The sequence below is a fragment of the Salvelinus alpinus genome, chromosome 13, assembly GCF_045679555.1.
Source record: "Salvelinus alpinus chromosome 13, SLU_Salpinus.1, whole genome shotgun sequence".
Lineage (NCBI taxonomy): Eukaryota > Metazoa > Chordata > Actinopteri > Salmoniformes > Salmonidae > Salvelinus > Salvelinus alpinus.
This window is the reverse complement of record NC_092098.1, coordinates 58,193,838-58,219,540: the sequence shown is the minus strand read 5'-3', so window position 1 is coordinate 58,219,540 and position 25,703 is coordinate 58,193,838. Positions and strand designations below refer to the sequence as shown.

At 43.8% G+C, this 25,703-nt stretch overlaps 1 protein-coding gene across 1 annotated transcript in view; it reads right to left on the bottom strand.

The window, feature by feature from the left end:
- The window catches only part of LOC139537980 (short transient receptor potential channel 6-like), a 76,525-nt gene extending 51,216 nt beyond the window's left edge, over nt 1–25,309 (bottom strand). Inside the window, exons 1-2 of the mRNA XM_071339911.1 lie at nt 24,433–25,309; nt 3,322–3,481 (exon numbers count right to left, since the gene is read on the bottom strand). Coding sequence (XP_071196012.1) covers nt 3,322–3,481; nt 24,433–24,563 — 291 coding nt within the window. The 5' untranslated portion in view covers nt 24,564–25,309. The remainder of the gene's footprint in view (nt 1–3,321; nt 3,482–24,432) is intronic.
- Nucleotides 25,310–25,703: the final 394 nt, after the last annotated feature.

The window sequence follows — 25,703 nt, the reverse complement described above, 5'->3', positions numbered from 1 at the left end:
CAGGCGCGACACAAAACTCAGAAATAACGATTCATGCCTTACCTTTGAAGATCTTCTTCTGTTGGCACTCCAAAATGTCCCATAAACATCACAAATGGTCCTTTTGTTCGATAAACTCCATCGTTATATCCCCAAAAATGTCCATTTATTTGGTGCGTTTGTTTCAGAAAAACACCGGTTCCAACTCGCCCAACATGACTACAAATTATCTAAAAGGTTACCTGTAAACTTGGTCCAAACATTTCAGACAACTTTCCTAATCCAACTTTAGGTATTTTAAAACGTAAATAATCGATACAATTTAAGACGGAATAAACTGTGTTCAATAACTGACTGACTTTCATGATATGAAAGTGTTTTAAAACCAGGTCGCACGCCCCAAACTAAACAGTACACTAGACTCGACACCCAGAAAGGAAAGGGATACTTCTTCATTACTCAAAAGAAAAACATCAACCAATTTCTAAAGACTGTTGACATCTAGTGGAAGCCATAGGAACTGCAACCAGATGCCTCAGAAATCTAGATTCCCATAGAAAACCAATGGAAAACACAGTCACCTCAACAACAAAAAAATTCCTGGATGGTTTGTCCTCGGCGTTTCGCCTGTAAAATAAGTTCTGTTATACTCAGACATAATTTTAACCGTTTTAGAAACTTTAGTGTTTTCTATCCAAATCGACAAATTATATGCATATCCTAGCTTCTGGGCCTGAGTAGAAGGCAGTTTACTTTGGGCACGCTTTTCATCCGGACGTGAAAATAGTGCCCCCTACCCTAGTGAAGAGGTTTTAAAACATGTTGGCATTACAGACTCAGACAGAGAGAGATTGAAAATGTCAGTGAAGACACTTGCCAGTTTGTCAACGTGTGCTCGCAGTAACACGTCCTGGTAATCCGTCTGGCCCTGCGGCCTTGTGAATGTTGACCTGTTTAAAGGTCTTACTCACATCGACTGTCGTAGAGTGTGATCACACAGTCTTCCGGAACAGCTGGTGCTCTCAGACATGTTTCAGCGAAGGTTCACCTTCCAACAGGACAACGACCCTAAGCACACAGCCAAACCTACACAGGAGTTGCTTTGGGACAAGTCTCCGAATGTCCTTGAGTGGCCCAGCCAGAGATTGGGCTTGAACCCGATCGAACATCTCCGGAGAGACTTGAAAATAGCTGTGCAGGGACGCTCCCCATCCAACCTGACAGAGCTTGAGAGGATCTGCAGAGAGGAATTGGAGAAACTCCCCAAATACAGGTGTGCCAAGCTTGTAGCGCCACACCCAAGAAGACTCAAGGCTTTTATCACTGTCAAAGGTGCATCAACAAAGTACTGAGTAAAGGGTTTGAATACCTCTTATTTCTTTTTGAATACCTCTTGGCATTCTCTCAACCAGCTTCACCTGGAATGCTTTTCCAACCGTTTTGAAGGAGTTCCCACATATGCTGAGCACTTATTGGCTGTTTTTCCTTCACAAATGATAGTCCCGTTAAGTCCAAACCAGATGGGATGGCGTATCGCTGCAGAATGCTGTGGTAGCCATGCTGGTTAAGTGTGCCTTAAATTCTAATTATATCACTGACAGCGTCACCAACAAAGCGCCCCCACAACATCACACCTCCTCCTCCATGCTTCACGGTGGGAAAAGACACTGCGGTTGGAACCAAAAATCTCAAATTTGGACTCATCAGAGTTTCTTGGACCAAGCAAATATCTTCTTCTTATTGGTGTCCTTTAGTATGTCACGGCCGTTAAAAGGAGAGGACCAAGGTGCAGCGTGGTGAGTGTACATTTAAAAACAATAAACAAACTGTGAAGCTCAAAGGCTAAGTGCTCTAAACAAAGTCAACTTCCCACAAAGACAGGTGGAAAAAGGGCTACCTAAGTATGGTTCTCAATCAGAGACAACGATAGACAGCTGCTTCTGATTGAGAACCACACCCGGCCAAACACAAAGAAATACACAACATAGAACATAGAATACCCACCCTAACTCACGCCCTGACCAAACCAAAATAGAGACATAAAAAGGATCTCTAAGGTCAGGGCGTGACATAGTAGTGGTTTCTTTGCAGCAATTTGACCATGAAGGCCTGATTTCCGCAGTCTCCTCTGAACAGTTGATGTTTAGATGTGTCTGTTACTTGAACTCTGTGAAGCATTTATTTGGGCTGAAATTTCTGAGGCTGTGAACTTATCCTCTGCAGCAGAGGTAACTCTGGGTCTTCCTTTCCTGTGGCGTTTGCATCATAGCACTCGATGGTTTGTGCGACTGCACTTGAAGAAACTTTCAAAGTTCGTGAAATGTTCCATATTGACTGACCTTCATGTCTTAAAGTAATGATGGCCTGTCATTTCTCTTTGCTTATTTTAGCTGTTCTTGCCATAATATGGACTTGGTCTTTTACCAAATAGGGCTGTCTTCTGTATACCTCCCCTACCTTGTCACAACACAACTGATTGGCTCAAACACGTTAAGAAGGAAAGAAATTCCACAAATTAACTTTTAACAAGGCACACCTGTTAATTGAAATGCATTCCAGGTGACTACCTCACGAAGCTGGTTGAGAGAATACCAAGAGTGTGCAAAGCTGTAATCAAGGCAAAGAGTGGCTACTTTTTTGGTTACTACATGATTCCATAGGTGTTATTTCATAGTTGATGTCTTCACTATTATTCTACAATGTAGAAAATAGTAAAAAAAAAAAAAAAAAAAAACTTGAATGAGTAGATGTGTCCAAACTTTTGACTGTTGTCAGTGTTTTGCTCTAGAATGCCCACAGGCCTCACAAGACTCATCTGAATGTCCCCCGTTGCCAGTTGAAAAAATGAATGGAAGTATATATGGAGGCTGTTTAGTGCCAAAAATAAAGGGTTAAATACATATAAAAAAAATATTAAAGAATTCCTGATCTTTCTTATCTCTCAGATATAGGACAGACACTTCATAACAAACTTCCTTTAGATTTCTTGGGGGGACTACTGTATCTGTTGTTCCATGTGGTGAATCTGTTATTCAATGCGTTTGTATGGGCTAATAGCCGTAAGGCAATTCTTTTGGGATACTCAAAGGAGTCTTAAAATGATTAATCAAAGTGATCCTTAGTATGACCTTCTTAAAACCATTCCATATAGCTTAGTAGTACCCCCCCCCCCCCCAGCTTTGACAGGGCTTAGACTCATATGTTAACTGACAGGGGTGTAACATTGTCATGGTAACAGTTCCTTATTGTTGATCCTTATTCTTGAACTGCATTGTTGAGTAGATTCAGCAAGTAAACGTGGATTTTATTTGACAGGGCTGTAATGTTGTCATGGTAACTGACCTCTGGGATATTGCCATACTCTGCCGCCTCCAGGAAGCGCTGTTCTGCATCCGAGAGGCTGATGGGCGGATCCGAGAACATGTAGGCGGGGCCTCGCATGGCCTGTCGTCGCTTAGCAACCGCCTGACGTGCCAGGAGCTGTCGCTCTGCACTGCTACGACTGACAATGGAAACACAAATATACACAAGTCAACATACACACACACATATACAAAATACAACCTGAAACCCCTACCTACATGTACAAATTACCTCAACTAAACTGTACCCCCGCACATTGACTGAGTGCCGGGACCCCCTGTATATAGCCTCGTTATTGTTATTTTAGTGTAACTTTTTATTTTATTTTTTACTTTAATTTATTTAGTAAATATTTTCTCAACTCTATTTCTTGAACTGCATTGTTGGTTAAGGGCTTGTAATTAAGCATTTCACTGTAAGGTCTACAACCTGTTGTATTCGGCGCATGTGACAAATATAATTTGATATGACAAACACACACACAATATAAACAAACACAAACAAACATGGGTGGATCTATGGCTGGGATAGAGGTGTTTGTTTGGGAGGGGTAGGGTGAGTGAGTATATGCATCCTACATCTGTTGACAAAAATGTCGAATTCCTACTGCCAGCCCTTGTTATAGACAACAATCCTTCATAGAAGTGCTTATATTATTACGCATATTATTCGTCAATTGTGGGAGTAAATTAAGATATGCAAGATTTTTTAATCAATATATTTTTCTTTACATAACAGATGCAGTAGAACCGAGGCGAATGTGTTAGAAAGGATGTTGGCTATGGATCTGGTCCTGTACTGTAGGTGGATCCATGTGCTCATTTTAAAGGAGGGGCCCCTCTCTCTTAAAGGCCCTAGGATCCATGTGCTCTTTTAAAGGATGGGCCCCTCTCTCTTAAAGGCCCTAGGATCCAGGTGCTCTTTTAAAGGATGGGCCCCTATCTCTTAAAGGCCCTAGGATCCATGTGCTCTTTTAAAGGATGGGCCCCTCTCTCTTAAAGGCCCTAGGATCCATGTGCTCTTTTAAAGGATGGGCCCCTCTCTCTTAAAGGCCCTAGGATCCATGAGCTCTTTTAAAGGATGGGCCCCTCTCTCTTAAAGGCCCTAGGATCCATGTGCTCTTTTAAAGGATGGGCCCCTATCTCTTAAAGGCCCTAGGATCCATGTGCTCATTTAAAGGATGGGCCCCTATCTCTTAAAGGCCCTAGGATCCATGTGCTCTTTTAAAGGATGGGCCCCTATCTCTTAAAGGCCCTAGGATCCATGTGCTCTTTTAAAGGATGGGCCCCTCTCTCTTAAAGGCCATAGGATCCATGTGTACAGGGATGGTCAGCCAGTCACTGTGAGGACAACCCAACTTGGGATGAGGGGAGGTTTTAGCGGGTGGAATTTTGGACTACAAATAGAGTTTTACTTAGTTGCAGCTACAGCTTAATTAACAGGGCAACCAGCTCGATTCGGGCTTATGTAGCAACAATTGAAATTTAGTTTTTTACATTGGAAAAAAGTAGAGACTCAGAGAAAAAAATTGTATATCACACAACTACAGTTGAGGAACAATGGGAAAGTAATTCTGCTTTGAAAGTTGATAAACTTGTAACTTCACTTTTGAGAAAATGGCCTTGAATGTTTAGGTACGCCTACTGGAAAGCTCTTCTTTGTTTACACCCATTCAGCATTTTTCACAACCTCTAAAGCCATCTCTTTAAGGATTCACATGTGAGACCAAGTACTAAAATAACCAAAGATTTCAAGACTAAAGGCTGGTTTATACTACTGGTGTATTCATACAATTTAATCTGGAGTGGCAGAGTGTGCTCAGAGTGCGCTCTGTACGTTCATAAACTCAGAGCGTTGTCAGATTGTCCATTTGTAAATTCAGAGCGTTTCGCTCTCGGAGCATTCAGAGCGCACATTGGACGCTCTGGCCAAGGAGTAGGGTTGATGAGCGTTCTGACCTCACAACGGCAGTCAAGCACCCAAGCTAACTGGCCGAGGAGTAGGGTTGATGAGCGTTCTGACCTAACAACGGCAGTCAAGCACCCAAGCTAACTGGCCGAGGAGTAGGGTTGATGAGCGTTCTGACCTAACAACGGCAGTCAAGCACCCAAGCTAACTGGCCGAGGAGTAGGGTTGATGAGCGTTCTGACCTAACAACGGCAGTCAAGCACCCAAGCTAACTGGCCGAGGAGTAGGGTTGATGAGCGTTCTGACCTAACAACGGCAGTCAAGCACCCAAGCTAACTGGCCGAGGAGTAGGGTTGATGAGCGTTCTGACCTAACAACGGCAGTCAAGCACCCAAGCTAACTGGCCGAGGAGTAGGGTTGATGAGCGTTCTGACCTCACAACGGCAGTCAAGCACCCAAGCTAACTGGCCGAGGAGTAGGGTTGATGAGCGTTCTGACCTAACAACGGCAGTCAAGCACCCAAGCTAACTGGCCGAGGAGTAGGGTTGATGAGCGTTCTGACCTAACAACGGCAGTCAAGCACCCAAGCTAACTGGCCGAGGAGTAGGGTTGATGAGCGTTCTGACCTCACAACGGCAGTCAAGCACCCAAGCTAACTGGCCGAGGAGTAGGGTTGATGAGCGTTCTGACCTCACAACTGCAGTCAAGCACCCAAGCTAACTGGCTAACGTTGACTAGATTGCTAGCTACTTCCAGACACAAATGCGAGAACATCTCACTCTGATCATTTTACTCGCCTTAGTAGAGCTGGTTAGGCTGTTTTATGTTATCCAGAGCGTTGGTGACTGCAACTGTGCTGCTGGCAACAATTGAATTACAAATCAAATCAAATCAAATCAAATTTTATTAGTCACATACACATGGTTAGCAGATGTTAATGCGAGTGTAGCGAAATGCTTGTGCTTCTAGTTCCGACAATGCAGTAATAACAACAAGTAATCTAACCTAACAATTCCACAACTACTACCTTATACACACAAGTGTAAAGGGATAAAGAATATGTACATAAAGATATATGAATGAGTGATGGTACAGAACGGCATAGGCAAGATGCAGTAGATGGTATAGAGTACGGTATATACATATGAGATGAGTACTGTAGGGTATGTAAACATAAAGTGGCATAGTTTAAAGTGGCTAGTGGTACATGTATTACATAAAGATGGCAAGATGCAGTAGATGATATAGAGTACAGTATATACATATACATATGAGATGGGTAATGTAGGGTATGTAAACATTATATTAAGTGGCATTGTTTAAAGTGGCTAGTGGTACATTTTTACATAATTTCCATCAATTCCCATTTTTAAAGTGGCTGGAGTTGAGTCAGTATGTTGGCAGCGGCCGCTAAATGTTAGTGGTGGCTGTTTAACAGTCTGATGGCCTTGAGATAGAAGCTGTTTTTCAGTCTCTCGGTCTCTGCTTTGATGCACCTGTACTGACCTCGCCTTCCGGATGATAGCGGGGTGAACAGGCAGTGGCTTGGGTGGTTGTTGTCCTTGATGATCTTTATGGCCTTCCTGTGACATCGGGTGGTGTAGGTGTCCTGGAGGGCAGGTAGTTTGCCCCCGGTGATGCGTTCTGCAGACCTCACTACCCTCTGGAGAGCCTTACGGTTGTGGGCGGAGCAGTTGCCGTACCAGGCGGTGATACAGCCCGACAGGATGCTCCCGATTGTGCATCTGTAGAAGTTTGTGAGTGCTTTTGGTGACAAGCTGAATTTCTTCAGCCTCCTGAGGTTGAAGAGGCGCTGCTGCGCCTTCTTCACAACGCTGTCTGTGTGGGTGGACCAATTCAGTTTGTCCGTGATGTGTACACCGAGGAACTTAAAACTTTCCACCTTCTCCACTACTGACCCGTCGATGTGGATAGGGGGGTGCTCCCTCTGCTGTTTCCTGAAGTCCACAATCATCTCCTTTGTTTTGTTGACGTTGAGTGTGAGGTTATTTTCCTGACACCACACTCCGAGGGCCCTCACCTCCTCCCTGTAGGCCGTCTCGTCGTTGTTGGTAATCAAGCCTACCACTGTAGTGTCATCCGCAAACTTGATGATTGAGTTGGAGGCGTGCATGGCCACGCAGTCGTGGGTGAACAGGGAGTACAGGAGAGGGCTCAGAACGCACCCTTGTGGGGCCCCAGTGTTGAGGATCAGCGGGGTGGAGATGTTGTTACCTACCCTCACCACCTGGGGGCGGCCCGTCAGGAAGTCCAGGACCCAGTTGCACAGGGCGGGGTCGAGACCCAGGGTCTCGAGCTTGATGACGAGTTTGGAGGGTACTATGGTGTTAAATGCTGAGCTGTAATCGATGAACAGCATTCTCACATAGGTATTCCTCTTGTCCAGATGGGTTAGGGCAGTGTGGTTGCGATTGCGTCGTCTGTGGACCTATTGGGTCGGTAAGCAAATTGGAGTGGGTCTAGGGTGTCCGGTAGGGTGGAGGTGATGTGGTCCTTGACTAGTCTCTCAAAGCACTTCATGATGACGGAAGTGAGTGCTACGGGGCGGTAGTCGTTTAGCTCAGTTACCTTAGCTTTCTTGGGAACAGGAACAATGGTGGCCCTCTTGAAGCATGTGGGAACAGCAGACTGGGATAAGGATTGATTGAATATGTCCGTAAACACACCAGCCAGCTGGTCTGCGCATGCTCTGAGGATGCGGCTGGGAATGCCGTCTGGGCCTGCAGCCTTGCGAGGGTTAACACGTTTAAATGTTTTACTCACCTCGGCTGCAGTGAAGGAGAGCCCGCAGGTTTTGGTAGCGGGCCGTGTCAGTGGCACTGTATTGTCCTCAAAGCGGGCAAAAAAGTTATTTAGCCTGTCTGGGAGCAAGACATCCTGGTCCGCGACGGGGCTGGTTTTCTTTTTGTAATCCGTGATAGACTGTAGACCCTGCCACATACCTCTTGTGTCTGAGCTGTTGAATTGCGACTCTATTTTGTCTCTGTACTGGGACTTAGCCTGTTTGATTGCCTTGCGGAGAGAATAGCTACACTGTTTGTATTCGGTCATGTTTCCGGTCACCTTGCCCTGGTTAAAAGCAGTGGTTCGCGCTTTCAGTTTCACGCGAATGCTGCCGTCAATCCACGGTTTCTGGTTTGGGAATGTTTTAATCGTTGCTGTGGGTACGACATCGTCAATGCACTTCCTAATGAACTCGCTCACCGAATCAGCATATTCGTCCATGTTGTTGTTGGACGCAATGCGGAACATATTCCAATCCGCGTGATCGAAGCAGTCTTGAAGCGTGGAATCAGATTGGTCGGACCAGCGTTGAACAGACCTGAGCGCGGGAGCTTGTTGTTTTAGTTTCTGTTTGTAGGCTGGAATCAACAAAATGGAGTCGTGGTCAGCTTTTCCGAAAGGAGGGCGGGGGAGGGCCTTATATGCGTCGCGGAAGTTAGTATAACAATGATCCAGGGTTTTACCAGCCCTGGCAGCACAATCGATATGCTGATAGAATTTAGGGAGTTTTGTTTTTAGATTAGCCTTGTTAAAATCCCCAGCTACGATGAATGCAGCCTCAGGGTGTGTGGTTTCCAGTTTACAAAGAGTCAGATAAAGTTCGTTCAGGGCCATCGATGTGTCTGCTTGGGGGGGAATATATACGGCTGTGATTATGATCGAAGAGAATTCCCTTGGTAGATAATGCGGTCGACATTTGATTGTGAGGAGTTCTAGATCAGGTGAACAGAATGACTTGAGTTCCTGTGTGTTGTTATGATGATCACACCACGTCTCGTTAATCATAAGGCATACCCCCCCGCCCCTCTTCTTACCAGAAAGATGTATGTTTCTGTCGGCGCGATGCGTGAAGAAACCAGCTGGCTGCACCGACTCCGTTAGCGTCTCTTGAGTTAGCCATGTTTCCGTGAAGCAGAGCACGTTGCAATCCCTGATGTCTCTCTGGAATGTTACCCGTGCTCGGATTTCATCAACCTTATTGTCAAGAGACTGGACATTGGCGAGTAGTATGCTAGGGAGTGGAGCGCGATGTGCCCGTCTCCGAAGCCTGACCAAGAGACCGCTACGTTTGCCCCTTTTACGGCGTCGCATAGGGTCCCCGGCTGGGATCAGATCCATTGTATTGGGTGGAAGGCAAAACACTGGATCCGTTTCGGGAAAGTCATATTCCTGGTTATAACGATGGTGAGTTGACGTTAATCGTATATTCAGTAGTTCCTCCCGACTGTATGTAATGAAACCTAAGATTACCTGGGGTACCGATGTAAGAAATAACACATAAAAAAACAAAATACTGCATATTTTCCAAGGAACGCGAAGCGAGGCGGCCATCTCGGTCGGCGCCATCTTTTGTTGATGTACGCTTTGTACGCTTTTTTGCCAATGTTTACTGGCACCGGCCATATTCAACGGGTGTTGAGCGTTCGTAAATGCGTCAGTTATTATGCATTCTGACACACTTAGACGAAAATGCTCTGAAATCGGAGTAGATAGCCAGAGCGAATTCACCAGCTATGCCTATCGACACTTGTCGCAGTGACATCATGAACGTTGCACTGAAATGGTTACTTGCATAGTGGAATGTTTTGTTTTGACATGTACCTAGCTAGCTAAACAATGAACCATAATCCCAACTCATGGTTACTAGCCTGCATGAAGCTACAGGTAGCTAACCAACCAGGTTCAATGTTAGCTAGCTAACATTAGGCTATAACTATCAATTTAAATGGCTCTGAGATACAAATAATATAACTACATAGATCTCATACACATAACGTCAGCTAGCTAGCTACCAGTACACTAACTTGAAATGAAAATGACTTTGACAAAATTAGAAATGTATAATATCTGAAACTGGTAGCTAGCTAGACTATCTTACCCATGTACATGGATGGACGCTTCTCCCTCTCTGTCACGGATGCTGTGGTTAACCTTAGTTTGAAGATGTAATCCGGAGACAGGTGTTTTATACAACAGCCTTCTGTGTGTTCTCTTTTCGATTCCGTCGGCATGTTTGCAATCAAACGCCAGAAGTTTCTCCATCTCCTTAACTATCATACTCTAATTCCACTGATTTCAAAACTCGGTCCTCCAGAAAGTGGAGATCAACAATTATGCAGTTTTACTACGTGATATCTTTCAAAAAAGCCATGGTAGAAAGGATTACCTACACATACTGACCAGCTCATGTTATAGACAGAAGCATGTTACATGGCAGACCAATCCGAACTCATCTCTCGGCATGTCCAACCCACTCATTATCTCAGCCAATCATGGTTTAGCGGGAAGGTTGCTTACTTTTTCTGTGACTAAACCAACTAGGCTCATAATTTTACAATTGTATTAGTATTTACAGATGGCATACAAGTTTGTTATTAAGGCTTATGAAAGTTCACATTTTCAAGAATGCATTTCTGCCCAAAAAACGACTCTCAACGTGTGCCTAGTTTCCTGAAACGAGGCACAAATGGACACTCAATTATCATGGTACTTCTTAATGGTAAGTTTACAAACATATATTATGTTAAGTATAATAAAAGCGTGTATCTCATTATGGTATGTAGAATCAGAACTTGTATCTCATTATGGTATGTAGAATCAGAACTTGTATCTCATTATGGTATGTAGAATCAGAACTTGTATCTCATTATGGTATGTAGAATCAGAACTTGTATCTCATTATGGTATGTAGAATCAGAACGTGTATCTCATTATGGTAAGTGGTGAAATAAGTATAGCCAGTTATAATTGTAATGGCTTAGTAGATAATAAGAACCCCTTGACATTCCACATTTTGTTACCTTACAGCCTTATTCTAAAATGGATTAAATTGTTTTGTTTTTCCCCTCAATCTACACACAATATCCCATAATGACAAAGCATAAACAGGTTTTGTAAATGTATATATATTTTTTAAATATTACATTTACATAAGAATTCAGACCCTTTACTCAGTACTTTGTTGAAGCACCTTTGGCAGCGATTACAGCCTCAAGTCTTCTTGGGTATGACGTTACAAGCGTGGCACACCTGTATTTGGGGAGTTTCTCCCATTCTCTCTGCAGATCCTGTCTAGCTCTGTCAGATTGGATGGGGAGCATCGCTACATAGCTATTTTCAAGTCTCTCCAGAGATGTTCGATCAGGTTCAAGTCTGCCTTCTGGCTGGGCCACTCAAGGACATTCAGAGAAGACACAACTGCGTTGTCTTGGCTGTGTTCTTAGGGTTGTTGTCCTGTTGGATGGTGAACCTTCTCCCCAGTCTGAGGTCCTGAGCAGGTTTTCATCAAGGATCTCTCTGTACTTTGCTCCGTTCATCTTTCTCTCGATCCTGAAAAGTCTCCCAGTCACTCCCGCTGATAAACATCCCCACAGCATGATGCTGCCACCACCATGCTTCACTGTAGGGATGGTGCCAGGTTTCCTCCAGATGTGACACTTGGTATTCAGGCCGAAGAGTTCAATCTTCAGACCAGAGAATCTTGTTGCTCATGGTCTGAGAGTCCTTTAGGTGCCTTTTGGCAAACGCCAAGCGGACTGTCATGTGCTTTTTACTGAGGACTGGCTTCCGTTTGGCCACCCTACCATAAAAGCCTGATTGGTGGAGTGCTGCAGAGATGGTTTTCCTTCTGGAAGGTTCTCCCATCGCCACAGAGGAAGTCTGGAGCTCTGTATGGGGGATTGGAAATGATGCAGACATTTAAATTGATAGAAGCCACAAACTACCTGCAAGATTAAAGCTGATCTAAAACCCAAAAGATAAACATAAACATCTACAATGAGTCTTTGCCGGTATAAGGAAAAGTACTGAGCTGTTACTGTAACCTTCAACAGCTGTTACTGTAACCTTCAACAGCTGTTACTGTAACCTTCAACAGCTGTTACTGTAACCTTCAACAGCTGTTACTGTAACCTTCAACAGCTGTTACTGTAACCTTCAACAGCTGTTACTGTAACCTTCAACAGCTGTTACTGTAACCTTCAACAGCTGTTACTGTAACCTTCAACAGCTGTTACTGTAACCTTCAACAGCTGTTACTGTAACCTTCAACAGCTGTTACTGTAACCTTCAACAGCTGTTACTGTAACCTTCAACAGCTGTTACTGTAACCTTCAACAGCTGTTACTATAACCTTCAACAGCTGTTACTGTAACCTTCAACAGCTGTTACTGTAACCTTCAACAGCTGTTACTGTAACCTTCAACAGCTGTTACTGTAACCTTCAACAGCTGTTACTGTAACCTTCAACAGCGGTTACTGTAACCTTCAACAGCTGTTACTGTAACCTTCAACAGCTGTTACTATAACCTTCAACAGCGGTTACTGTAACCTTCAACAGCTGTTACTGTAACCTTCAACAGCTGTTACTGTAACCTTCAACAGCTGTTACTGTAACCTTCAACAGCTGTTACTGTAACCTTGAACAGCTGTTACTATAACCTTCAACAGCTGTTACTATAACCTTCAACAGCTGTTACTGTAACCTTCAACAGCTGTTACTGTAACCTTCAACAGCTGTTACTGTAACCTTCAACAGCTGTTACTGTAACCTTCAACAGCTGTTACTGTAACCTTCAACAGCTGTTACTGTAACCTTCAACAGCTGTTACTGTAACCTCCAACAGCTGTTACTGTAACCTCCAACAGCTGTTACTGTAACCTCCAACAGCTGTTACTGTAACCTTCAACAGCTGTTACTGTAACCTTCAACAGCTGTTACTGTAACCTTTAACAACTGTTACTGTAACCTTCAACAGCTGTTACTGTAACCTTCAACAGATGTTACTGTAACCTTCAACAGCTGTTACTGTAACCTTCAACAGCTGTTACTGTAACCTTTAACAGCTGTTACTGTAACCTTCAACAGCTGTTACTGTAACCTTCAACAGCTGTTACTGTAACCTTCAACAGCTGTTACTGTAACCTTCAACAGCTGTTACTGTAACCTTCAACAGCTGTTACTGTAACCTTCAACAGCTGTTACTATAACCTACAACAGCTGTTACTGTAACCTTCAACATGTGTTACTGTAACCTTCAACAGCTGTTACTGTAACCTTCAACAGCTGTTACTGTAACCTTCAACAGCTGTTACTGTAACCTTCAACAGCTGTTACTGTAACCTTCAACAGCTGTTACTATAACCTTCAACAGCTGTTACTGTAACCTTCAACATGTGTTACTGTAACCTTCAACAGCTGTTACTGTAACCTTCAACAGCTGTTACTGTAACCTTCAACAGATGTTACTGTAACCTTCAACAGCTGTTACTGTAACCTTCAACAGCTGTTACTGTAACCTTCAACAGCTGCTACTGTAACCTTCAACAGCTGCTACTGTAACCTTCAACAGCTGTTACTATAACTGTTATGAGAGGTGTTCTCATCTTATCTATAAATATAGACAGGGCTCTAACTCCTCTAGCTCCACAATGAGATAGGATGCAGGCCAAGCAGCTGTTAGCCAGCCTGCCAGCTTAGTGGAGTCTGCCACTGGCACAGTCAGTGTAGTCAGCTCAGCTATCCCCATTGAGACTGTGTCTGTGCCTCGACCTAGGTTGGGCAAAACTAAACATGGCGGTGTTCGCCTTAGCAATCTCACTAGGATAAAGACCTCCTCCATTCCTGCCATGATTGAAAGAGATTGTGATACCTCACATCTCAAAATAGGGCTACTTAATGTTGGATCCCTCACCTCCAAGGCAGTTATAGTCAATGAACTAATCACTGATCATAATCTTGATGTGATTGGCCTGACTGAAACATGGCTTAAGCCTGATGAATTTACTGTGTTAAATGAGGCCTCACCTCCTGGTTACACTAGTGACCATATCCCCCGCGCATCCCGCAAAGGCGGAGTTGTTGCTAACATTTACGATAGCAAATTTCAATTTACAAAAAAAAAGACTGTTTTTGTCTTTTGAGCTTCTAGTCATGAAATCTATGCAGCCTACTCAGTAACTTTTTATAGCTACTGTTTACAAGCCTCCTGGGCCGTATACAGCGTTACTCACTGAGTTCACTGAATTCCTATCGGACCTTGTTGTCATGGCAGATAATTTTCACATTTTTGGTGACTTTAATATTCACATGGAAAAGTCCACAGACCCACTCCAAAAGGCTTTCGGAGCCATCATCGACTCAGTGGGTTTTGTCCAACATGTCTCCGGACCTACTCACTGCCACAGTCATACTCTGGACCTAGTTTTGTCCCATGGAATAAATGTTGTAGATCTTAATGTTTTTCCTCATAATCCTGGACTATCGGACCACCATTTTATTACGTTTGCAATCGCAACAAATAATCTGCTCAGACCCCAACCAAGGATCATCAAAAGCCATGCTATGAATTCTCGGACAACTCAAAGATTCCTAGATGCCCTTCCAGACTCCCTCCACCTACCAAAGGATGTCAGAGTACAACAATCAGTTAACCACCTAACTGAGGAACTACATTTAACCTTGCGTAATATCCTAGATGCAGTCGCACCCCTAAAAACAAAAAAACATTTGTCATAAGAAATTACGCTACACCAAACTGGAAGTCTTCCGATTAGCTTGGAAAGACAGTACCGTGGTTTATCGAAGAGCCCTCACTGCTGCTCGATCATCCTATTTTTCCAACTTAATTGAGGCGAATAAGAACAATCATAAATGTATTTTTGATCCTGTAGCAAAGTTAACTAAAAAGCAGCATTTTGTAAGAGAGAAAGATGGCTTTCACTTCAGCAGTGAAATTCATAAACTTCTTTGACGAAAAGAACATTATCATTAGAAAGCAAATTATGGACTCCTCATTAAATCTGCGTATTTCTCCAAAGCTCAGTTGTCCTGAGTCTGCACAACACTGCCAGGACCTAGGATCAAGAGAGACACTCAAGTTTTTTTATCCTGTATCTCTTGACACATTGATGAAAATAATCATGGCCTCTAAACCTTCAAGCTGCATACTAGACCCTATTCCAACTAAACTACTGAAAGAGCTGCTTCCTGTGCTTGGCCCTCCTATGTTGAACATAATAAAAAGCTCTCTATCCACCGGATGTGTACCAAACTCACTAAAAGTGGCAGTAATAAAGCCTCTTTTGAAAAAGCCAAACCTTGACCCAGAAAATATAAAAAACTACCGGCCTATATCGAATCTCCCATTCCTCTCAAAACATTTTGAAAAAGCTGTTGCGCAGAAACTCACTGCATTCTTGAAGACAAACAATGTATTTGAAAAAATACGGCAAATATTTTACTTTTAAACTCGGACAAAACAGAGATGCTTGTTCTAGGTCCCAAGAAACAAAGATATCTTCTGTTGGATCTGACAATTAATCTTGATGGTTGTAAAGTTGTTTCAAATAAAACTGTGAAGGACCTCGGCGTTACTCTGGACCCTGATCTCTCTTTTGACGAACATATCAAGACTTTCAAGGACAGCTTTTTTCCATCTACGTAACATTGCAAAAAATCTGGAACTTTCTGTCCAAAAATGAGGCAGAAAAGTTTATCCATGCTTTTGTCACTTCTAGATTAGACTACTGCAATTCTCTACTTTCCGGCTACCCGGATAAAGCACAAAATAAACTTCAGTTAGTGCTAAATACGGCTGCTAGAATCTTGACTAGAACCAAAAATGTGATCATATTATTCCAGTGCTAGCCTCCCTACACTGGCTTCCTGTTAAGGCAAGGGCTGATTTCAAGGTTCTACTGCTAACCTACAAAGCTTTACATGGGCTTGCTCCTACCTATCTTTCCGATTTGGTCCTGCCGTACATACCTACACGTACGCTACGGTCACAAGGCACAGGCCTCTTTATTGTCCCTAGAATTTCTAAGGTGGTCTGCCTATCCATGTGAGACACGCAGACTTGGTCTCTGCCTTTATTGTAGAGTCATCTCTTCAGTAGGTCATATGATTGAGTGTAGTCTGGCCCAGGGGTGTGAAGGTGAACGGAAAGGCACTGGAGCAACGAGCCACCCTTGCTGTCTCTGCCTGGCCGGTTCCCCTCTCTCTACTGGGATTCTCTGCCTCTGACCCTGTTACAGGGGCTGAGTCACTGGCTTACTGGTGCGTCACTTGAGTGGGTTGAGTCACTGACGTGATCTTCCGCCCCCTTCGTGTTCGTGCCGTGAGAGAGATCTTCGTGGGCTATACTCTGCCTTGTCTCCGGGTTGTAAGTTGGTGGTTGAAGATATCCCTCTAGTGGTTGTGGGGGCTGTGCTTTGGCAAAGTGGGTGGGGTTATATCCTGCCTGGTTGGCCCTGTCCGGGGATACCGTCGGACATGGCCACAGTGTCTCCCGACCCCTCCTGTCTCAGCTTCCAGTATTTATACTGCAATAGTTTGTGTCGGGGGGCTCCTGTCTAATCTGGTGTCCTGTGTGAATTTAAGAATGCTCCCTCTAATTCTCTCTCTCTCCCCTCCAGGTGGACCTGAGCCCTGGGACCATGCCTCAGGACTACCTGGCCTGAAGACTCCTCTCTGTCCCCAGTACACCTGGTCGTGCTGTTGCTCCAGTTTCAACTGTTCTGCCTGCGGCTATGGAACCCTGACATGTTCACCGGACGTGCTACCTGCTGTTATTGATTCTCTCCCTCTACCGCACCTGCTGTCTCGAACTCTGAATGCTCGGCTATGAAAAGCCAATTGACATTTTATTTATCGTTTATTTATTTTTATCTACACTTTATTTAACTAGGCAAGTCAGTGAAGAACAAATTCTTATTTACAATGACGGCCTAGGAACAGAACATTTACTCCTGAGGTGCTGACCTGTTGCACCCTCTACAACCACTGTGATTATTATAACTCAAATCATTCCGGAGCTAGCCAGCTGAGGAGTTCCATCAGCCATTCCTGGGCTACAGTCACCTATCCGGACCCGTTTTTTTTGTTTTGTTGTCGCTGCAGATACGGAGCCCCACCGGGCCTTCACGACTGACTGCCGACGTTATCTGCCCGAGGGAGTTATCCAACTGGCACCTCCGTTCCGACGTTACCTGAACGCTCATCTGGGGCCCGCTAACCGTTAGCTGTCTTATCGGCTGCTATCTGAATAAGTATATCGGACAACTATTATTATTATTTATTTTTATTTTTTTTTTCTTGGGTCACTATATCTATTTTGCCAATTTGGATTGATCCCCTCTACCACACGGAACCCCACTAACCTACCGACGGAAGCGCACGAGGTATCTACAAATAGACTTCCATACTATGCTATCTTGCTACCGATAGCCATCTACCCGGCCAGCTGTCTGGATCGCCACGACCCCAACCAACCTCTACTCACTGGACCCTTATTGATCACTCGATTAAGCATGCCTCTCCTTAATGTAAATATGCCTTGTCCATTGCTGTTCTGGTTAGTGTTTATTGGCTTATTTCACTGTAGAGCCTCTAGCCCTGCTCACTATACCATATCCAACCTCACAGTTCCACCACCCACATATGCGATGACATCACCTGGTTTCAATGATGTTTCTAGAGACAATATCTCTCTCATCATCACTCAATACCTAGGTTTACCTCCACTGTATTCACATCCTACCATACCTTTGTCTGTACATTATTCCTTTAAGCTATTTTATCGCCCCCAGAAACTTCCTTTTACTCTCTGCTCTAGAAGTTCTAGACGACCAATTCTCATAGCTTTTAGCCGTACCCTTATCCTACTCCTCCTCTGTTCCTCTGGTGATGTAGAGGTGAATCCAGGCCCTGCAGTACCTAGCTCCACTCCTATTCCCCAGGCGCTCTCTTTTGATGACTTCTGTAACCGTAATAGCCTTGGCTTCATGCATGTTAACATTAGAAGCCTCCTCCCTAAGTTTGTTTTGTTCACTGCTTTAGCACACTCTGCCAACCCGGATGTTTTAGCCGTGTCTGAATCCTGGCTTAGAAAGACCACCAAAAATTCTGACATTTTCATCCCCAACTACAAGATTTTCAGACAAGATAGAACGGCCAAAGGGGGCGGTGTTGCAATCTATTGCAAAGATTGCCTGCAGAGTTCTGTTTTACTATCCAGGTCTGTTCCCAAACAATTTGAACTTCTACTTTTAAAAATCCACCTCTCTAAAAACAAGTCTCTCACCGTTGCCGCCTGCTATAGACCACCCTCTGCCCCCAGCTGTGCTCTGGACACTATATGTGAACTGATTGCCCCCCATCTATCTTCAGAGCTCGTGCTGCTAGGCGACCTAAATTTTAACATGCTTAACACCCCAGCCACCCTACAATCTAAGCTTGATGCCCTCAATCTCACACAAATTATCAATGAACCTACCAGGTACCACCCCAATTCCGTAAACACGGGTACCCTCATAGATATCATCCTAACAAACTTGCCCTCCAAATACACCTCTGCTGTTTTCAACCAAGATCTCAGCGATCACTGCCTCATTGCCTGCATCCGTAATGGGTCAGCGGTCAAACGACCTCCACTCATCACTGTCAAACGCTCCCTGAAACACTTCAGCGAGCAGACCTTTCTAATCGACCTGGCCGAGGTATCCTGGAAGGATATTGATCTCATCCCGTCAGTAGAGGATGCCTGGACATTTTTTTTAAATGCCTTCCTCACCATCTTGAATAAGCATGCCCCATTCAAGAAATTTAGAACCAGGAACAGATATAGCCCTTGGTTCTCTCCTGACCTGACTGCCCTTAACCAACAGAAAAACATCCTATGGCGTTCTGCATTAGCATCGAACAGCCCCCGTGATATGCAACTTTTCAGGGAAGCTAGAAACCAGTATACACAGGCAGTTAGAAAAGCCAAGGCTAGCTTTTTCAAGCAGAAATTTGCTTCCTGCAACACAAATTCAAAAAAGTTCTGGGACACTGTAAAGTCCATGGAGAATAAGAACACCTCCTCCCAGCTTCCAACTGCTCTGAAGATAGGAAACACTGTCACCACCGACAAATCCACTATAATTGAGAATTTCAATAAGCATTTTTCTACGGCTGGCCATGCTTTCCACCTGGCTACCCCTACCCCGGACAACAGCACTGCCCTCCCCTCTGCTACTCGCCCAAGCCTTCCCCATTTCTCTTTCTCCCAAATACAGTCAGCTGATGTTCTAAAAGAGCTGCAAAATCTGGACCCTTACAAATCAGCCGGGCTAGATAATCTGGACCCTTTCTTTCTAAAACTATCTGCTGAAATTGTTGCCACCCCTATTACTAGCCTTTTCAACCTCTCTTTCGTGTCGTCTGAGATTCCCAAAGATTGGAAAGCAGCTGCGGTTATCCCCCTCTTCAAAGGGGGGGACACTCTTGACCCTAACAGCTACAGACCTATATCTATCCTACCCTGCCTTTCTAAGGTCTTCGAAGGCTAAGTCAACAAACAGATTACCGACCATTTCGAATCCCTCCATACCTTCTCCGCTATGCAATCTGGTTTCAGAGCTGGTCATGGGTGCACCTCAGCCACGCTCAAGGTCATAAACGATATCTTAACCGCCATCGATAGGAAACAATACTGTGCAGCCGTATTCATTGACCTGGCCAAGGCTTTTGACTCTGTCAATCACCACATCCTCATCGGCAGACTCGACAGCCTTGGTTTCTCTAATGATTGCCTCGCCTGGTTCACCAACTACTTCTCTGATCGAGTTCAGTGTGTCAAATCGGAGGGTCTGTTGTCCGGGCCTCTGGCAGTCTCCATGGGGGTGCCACAGGGTTCAATTCTTGGACCGACTCTCTTCTCTGTATACATCAATGATGTCGCTCTTGCTGCTGGTGATTCTCTGATCCACCTCTACGCAGACGACACTATTCTGTATACTTCTGGCCCTTCTTTTGACACTGTGTTAACAACCCTCCAGGCGAGCTTCAATGCCATACAACTCTCCTTCCGTGGCCTCCAATTGCTCTTAAATACAAGTAAAACTAAATGCATGCTCTTCAACCGATCGCTGCCTGCACCTGCCCGCCTGTCCAACATCACTACTCTGGACGGCTCTGACTTAGAATATGTGGACAACTACAAATACCTAGGTGTCTGGTTAGACTGTAAACTCTCCTTCCAGACTCACATCAAACATCTCCAATCCAAAGTTAAATCTAGAATTGGCTTCCTATTCCGCAACAAAGCATCCTTCACTCATGCTGCCAAACATACCCTTGTAAAACTGACCATCCTACCAATCCTCGACTTCGGTGATGTCATTTACAAAATAGCCTCCAAAACCCTACTCAATAAATTGGATGCAGTCTATCACAGTGCCATCCGTTTTGTCACCAAAGCCCCATATACTACCCACCACTGCGACCTGTACACTCTCGTTGGCTGGCCCTCGCTTCATACTCGTCGCCAAACCCACTGGTTCCAGGTCATCTACAAGACCCTGCTAGGTAAAGTCCCCCCTTATCTCAGCTCGCTGGTCACCATAGCAACACCTACCTGTAGCACGCGCTCCAGCAGGTTTATCTCTCTGGTCACCCCCAAAACCAATTCTTCCTTTGGCCGCCTCTCCTTCCAGTTCTCTGCTGCCAATGACTGGAACGAACTACAAAAATCTCTGAAACTGGAAACACTTATCTCCCTCACTAGCTTTAAGCACCAGCTGTCAGAGCAGCTCATAGATTACTGCACCTGTACATAGCCCATCTATAATTTAGCCCAAACAACTACCTCTTTACCTACTGTATTTATTTATTTATTTTGCTCCTTTGCACCCCATTATTTCTGTCTCTACTTTGCGCTTTCTTCCACTGCATACCAACCATTCCAGTATTTTTAGTTTTTATTTTACTTGCTGTGTTGTATTTACTTCGCCACCATGGCCTTTTTATATTTTTATTTATTTATACATATATTTGTTTGCCTTCACCTCCCTTATCTCACCTCACTTGCTCACATTGTATATAGACTTTTTTTTTTTTTCACTGTATCATTGACTATATGTTTGTTTTACTCCATGTGTAACTATGTGTTGTTGTATGTGTCGAACTGCTTTGCTTTATCTTGGCCAGGTCGCAATTGTAAATGAGAACGTGTTCTCAATTTGCCTATCTGGTTAAATAAAGGTTAAATAAAAAATAAAAATAAATAAAAAATAACTATTTGACCATGCTGGTCATTTATGAACATTTGAACATCTTGGCCATGTTCTGTTATAATCTCCACCCGGCACAGCCAGAAGAGGACTGGCCACCACTCAGAGCCTGGTTCCTCTCTAGGTTTCTTCCTAGGTTCCTGCCTTGTAGGGAGTTTTTCCTAGCCACCGTGCTTCTACATCTGCATTGCTGGCTGTTTGGGGTTTTAGGCTGTCTTTCTGTATAGCCGTTTGTGACATTGACTGGTGTAAAAAGGGCTTTATAAATACATTTGATTGATTGATTGATTGACTGACTGTAACCTTCAACAGCTGTTACTATAACCTTCAACAGCTGTTACTGTAACCTTCAACAGCTGTTACTGTAACCTTCAACAGCTGTTACTATAACCTTCAACAGCTGTTACTATAACCTTCAACAGCTGTTACTGTAACCTTCAACAGCTGTTACTGTAACCTTCAACAGCTGTTACTATAACCTTCAACAGCTGTTACTGTAACCTTCAACAGCTGTTACTATAACCTTCAACAGCTGTTACTGTAACCTTCAACAGCTGTTACTGTAACCTTCAACAGCTGTTACTATAATCTTCAACAGCTGTTACTATAACCTTCAACAGCTGTTACTGTAACCTTCAACAGCTGTTACTGTAACCTTCAACAGCTGTTACTGTAACCTTCAACAGCTGTTACTGTAACCTTCAACAGCTGTTACTATAACCTTCAACAGCTGTTACTGTAACCTTCAACAGCTGTTACTATAACCTTCAACAGCTGTTACTATAACCTTCAACAGCTGTTACTATAACCTTCAACAGCTGTTACTGTAACCTTCAACAGCTGTTACTGTAACCTTCAACAGCTGTTACTGTAACCTTCAACAGCTGTTACTGTAACCTTCAACAGCTGTTACTGTAACCTTCAACAGCTGTTACTATAACCTTCAACAGCTGTTACTGTAACCTTCAACAGCTGTTACTGTAACCTTCAACAGCTGTTACTGTAACCTTCAACAGCTGTTACTGTAACCTTCAACAGCTGTTACTGTAACCTTCAACAGCTGTTACTGTAACATTCAACAGCTGTTACTGTAACCTTCAACAGCTGTTACTGTAACCTTCAACAGCTGTTACTGTAACCTTCAACAGCTGTTACTGTAACCTTCAACAGCTGTTACTATAACCTTCAACAGCTGTTACTGTAACCTTCAACAGCTGTTACTGTAACCTTCAACAGCTGTTACTATAACCTTCAACAGCTGTTACTGTAACCTTCAACAGCTATTACTGTAACCTTCAACAGCTGTTACTGTAACCTTCAACAGCTGTTACTGTAACCTTCAACAGCTGTTACTGTAACCTTCAACAGCTGTTACTGTAACCTTCAACAGCTGTTACTGTAACCTTCAACAGCTGTTACTGTAACCTTCAACAGCTGTTACTGTAACCTTCAACAGCTGTTACTATAACCTTCAACAGCTGTTACTATAACTTAGGTTGAAAATACCCAGGTTAGGACAAGAGGATTCCAATATCCATAACTGCATAAATTCATTAGAATTCTAAACAATGGTGCTAGTCCCATGAATTGTAAACAATGGTGCTAGTCCCATGAATTGTAAACAATGGTGCTAGTCCCATGAATTGTAAACAATGGTGCTAGTCCCATGAATTCTAAACAATGGTACTAGTCCCATGAATTCGAAACAATGGTGCTAGTCCCATGAATTGTAAACAATGGTGCTAGTCCCATGAATTGTAAACAATGGTGCTAGTCCCATGAATTCTAAACAATGGTGCTAGTCCCATGAATTCTAAACAATGGTGCTAGTCCCATGAATTCTAAACAATGGTGCTAGTCCCATGAATTCTAAACAATGGTGCTAGTCCCATGAATTCTAAACAATGGTGCTAGTCCCATGAATTCTAAACAATGGCGCTAGTCCCATGAATTCTAAACAATGGCGCTAGTCCCATGAATTCTAAACAATGGCGCTAGTCCCATGATTTCTAAACAATGGCGCTAGTCCCATGAATTCTAAACAATGGCGCTAGTCCCATGAATTCTAAACAATGGTGCTAGTCCCATGAATTGTAAACAATGGTGCTAGTCCCATGAATTGTAAACAATGGTGCTAGTCCCATGAATTGTAAACAATGGCGCTAGTCCCATGAATTGTAAACAATGGTGCTAGTCCCATGAATTGTAAACAATGGTGCTAGTCCCATGAATTGTAAACAATGGCGCTAGTCCCATGAATTCTAAACAATGGTGCTAGTCCCATGAATTGTAAACAATGGTGCTAGTCCCATGAATTCTAAACAATGGTGGTTCTAGTCCCATGAATTCTAAACAATGGTGGTTCTAGTCCCATGAATTCTAAACAATGGTGGTTCTAGTCCCATGAATTGTAAACAATGGTGCTAGTCCCATGAATTGTAAACAATGGCGCTAGTCCCATGAATTCTAAACAATGGTGCTAGTCCCATGAATTCTAAACAATGGCGCTAGTCCCATGAATTCTAAACAATGGCGCTAGTCCCATGAATTCTAAACAATGGTGCTAGTCCCATTCATCTGTTTGTTTTCCAAATGTTCTGTACGTGAATACAACTTGTCCTAACCTTTATTATCTTCATCTTAGGGGTTAGTCCCCTCATCTCTGCCAACTCAGTTTGTTGTCATGTCAAGTGTCATGTCATGATATGAAACCATAATCAGAGTGGGCTACAACACCTTGTCCCCTATCTAAATCAACCTGTTTTTGTCTATAACCTGTAATTTAGCTCTTAATTACTTATGTGTACAAGATCAAATTAAACCTTACTATACTACACCTTTCTCTATACAGACAGGTTAAAAGCATAAAGACTACACTAAAGTGTAATACAGACCTACAGAAAGTGTTCCATTCGTCTATTTTTCTTGCCTTGTGTTCTGAACATAAAGGGTGCTTAGTAAATCTATTACGTATTACTCAGGAAATCACGTTGGCACGATTAGTTTAGGCCTACGTTATCAGACACTATTTGAAACAACTTAAAAATGCAAGTCAGAAGGATAACTGATTATATTAGGCTGAATCAGAGCCATGTCACTCACCCTGGGTAGTATCCATGGTAACTGGAACAGTTGTCATCTCCAAAGTCTGTATTGATGAGCAGGTTGTCACGACTCCTGACCCTCCGCTCGATCACATGGTTCTGTTCCGACACTGACCGGCGCTGGTTCATCTTCTGACCGCTTCAGACTACTGCAGAATACTATAGATAACTACAGACCAGGACAGATAACTACTGATATCTACAGACTACTGCAGAATACTATAGATAACTACAGACCAGGACAGATAACTACTGACATCTACAGACTACTGCAGAATACTATAGATAACTACAGACCAGGACAGATAACTACTGACATCTACAGACCACTACAGACCACTAGACTACTACAGACCACTACAGACCACTGCAGAATACTATAGATAACTACAGACCAGGACAGATAACTACTGACATCTACAGACTACTGCAGAATACTATAGATAACTACAGACCAGGACAGATAACTACTGACATCTACAGACTACTGCAGAATACTATAGATAACTACAGACCAGGACAGATAACTACTGACATCTACAGACTACTGCAGAATACTATAGATAACTACAGACCAGGACAGATAACTACTGACATCTACAGACCACTGCAGAATACTATAGATAACTACAGACCAGGACAGATAACTACTGACATCTACAGACCACTGCAGAATACTATAGATAACTACAGACCAGGACAGATAACTACTGACAACTACTGACATCTACAGACCACTACAGACCACTACAGACCACTACAGACCACCGCAGAGAACTACAAACCACAATCCACAACGGCTGCTCTTGCTGCTGGTTGCCGCTCTAGGGTTCTGACATCTCACACACACGGAGTCGCCAATACAGCAACGCGTGGCCTCTGTCATTCGTCCTCACTCTCGCTCTCTTTCTCTCTCTCTCTACTTTCTCTCTCGCTCTCTCTCTCCAACTGCCTCTCCTCCCCCTCTCTCTATCCCACTCTCTCTCTACCCCCTTCTCTCTCTATCCCCCTCTCTCTCTACCCCCTTCTCTCTCTAACCCCCTCTCTCTCTAACACCCTCTCTCTCTACCCCCCCCTCTCTCTACCCCCCCTCTCTCTATCCCCCTCTCTCTCTACCCCCCTCTCTCTATCCCCCTCTCTCTCAACCCCCTTCTCTCTAACCCCCTCTCTCTCTACCCCCCTCTCTCTATCCCCCTCTCTCTAACCCCCTTCTTTCTCTACCCCCCTCTCTCTATCCCCCTCTCTCTCAACCCCCTTATCTCTCTACCC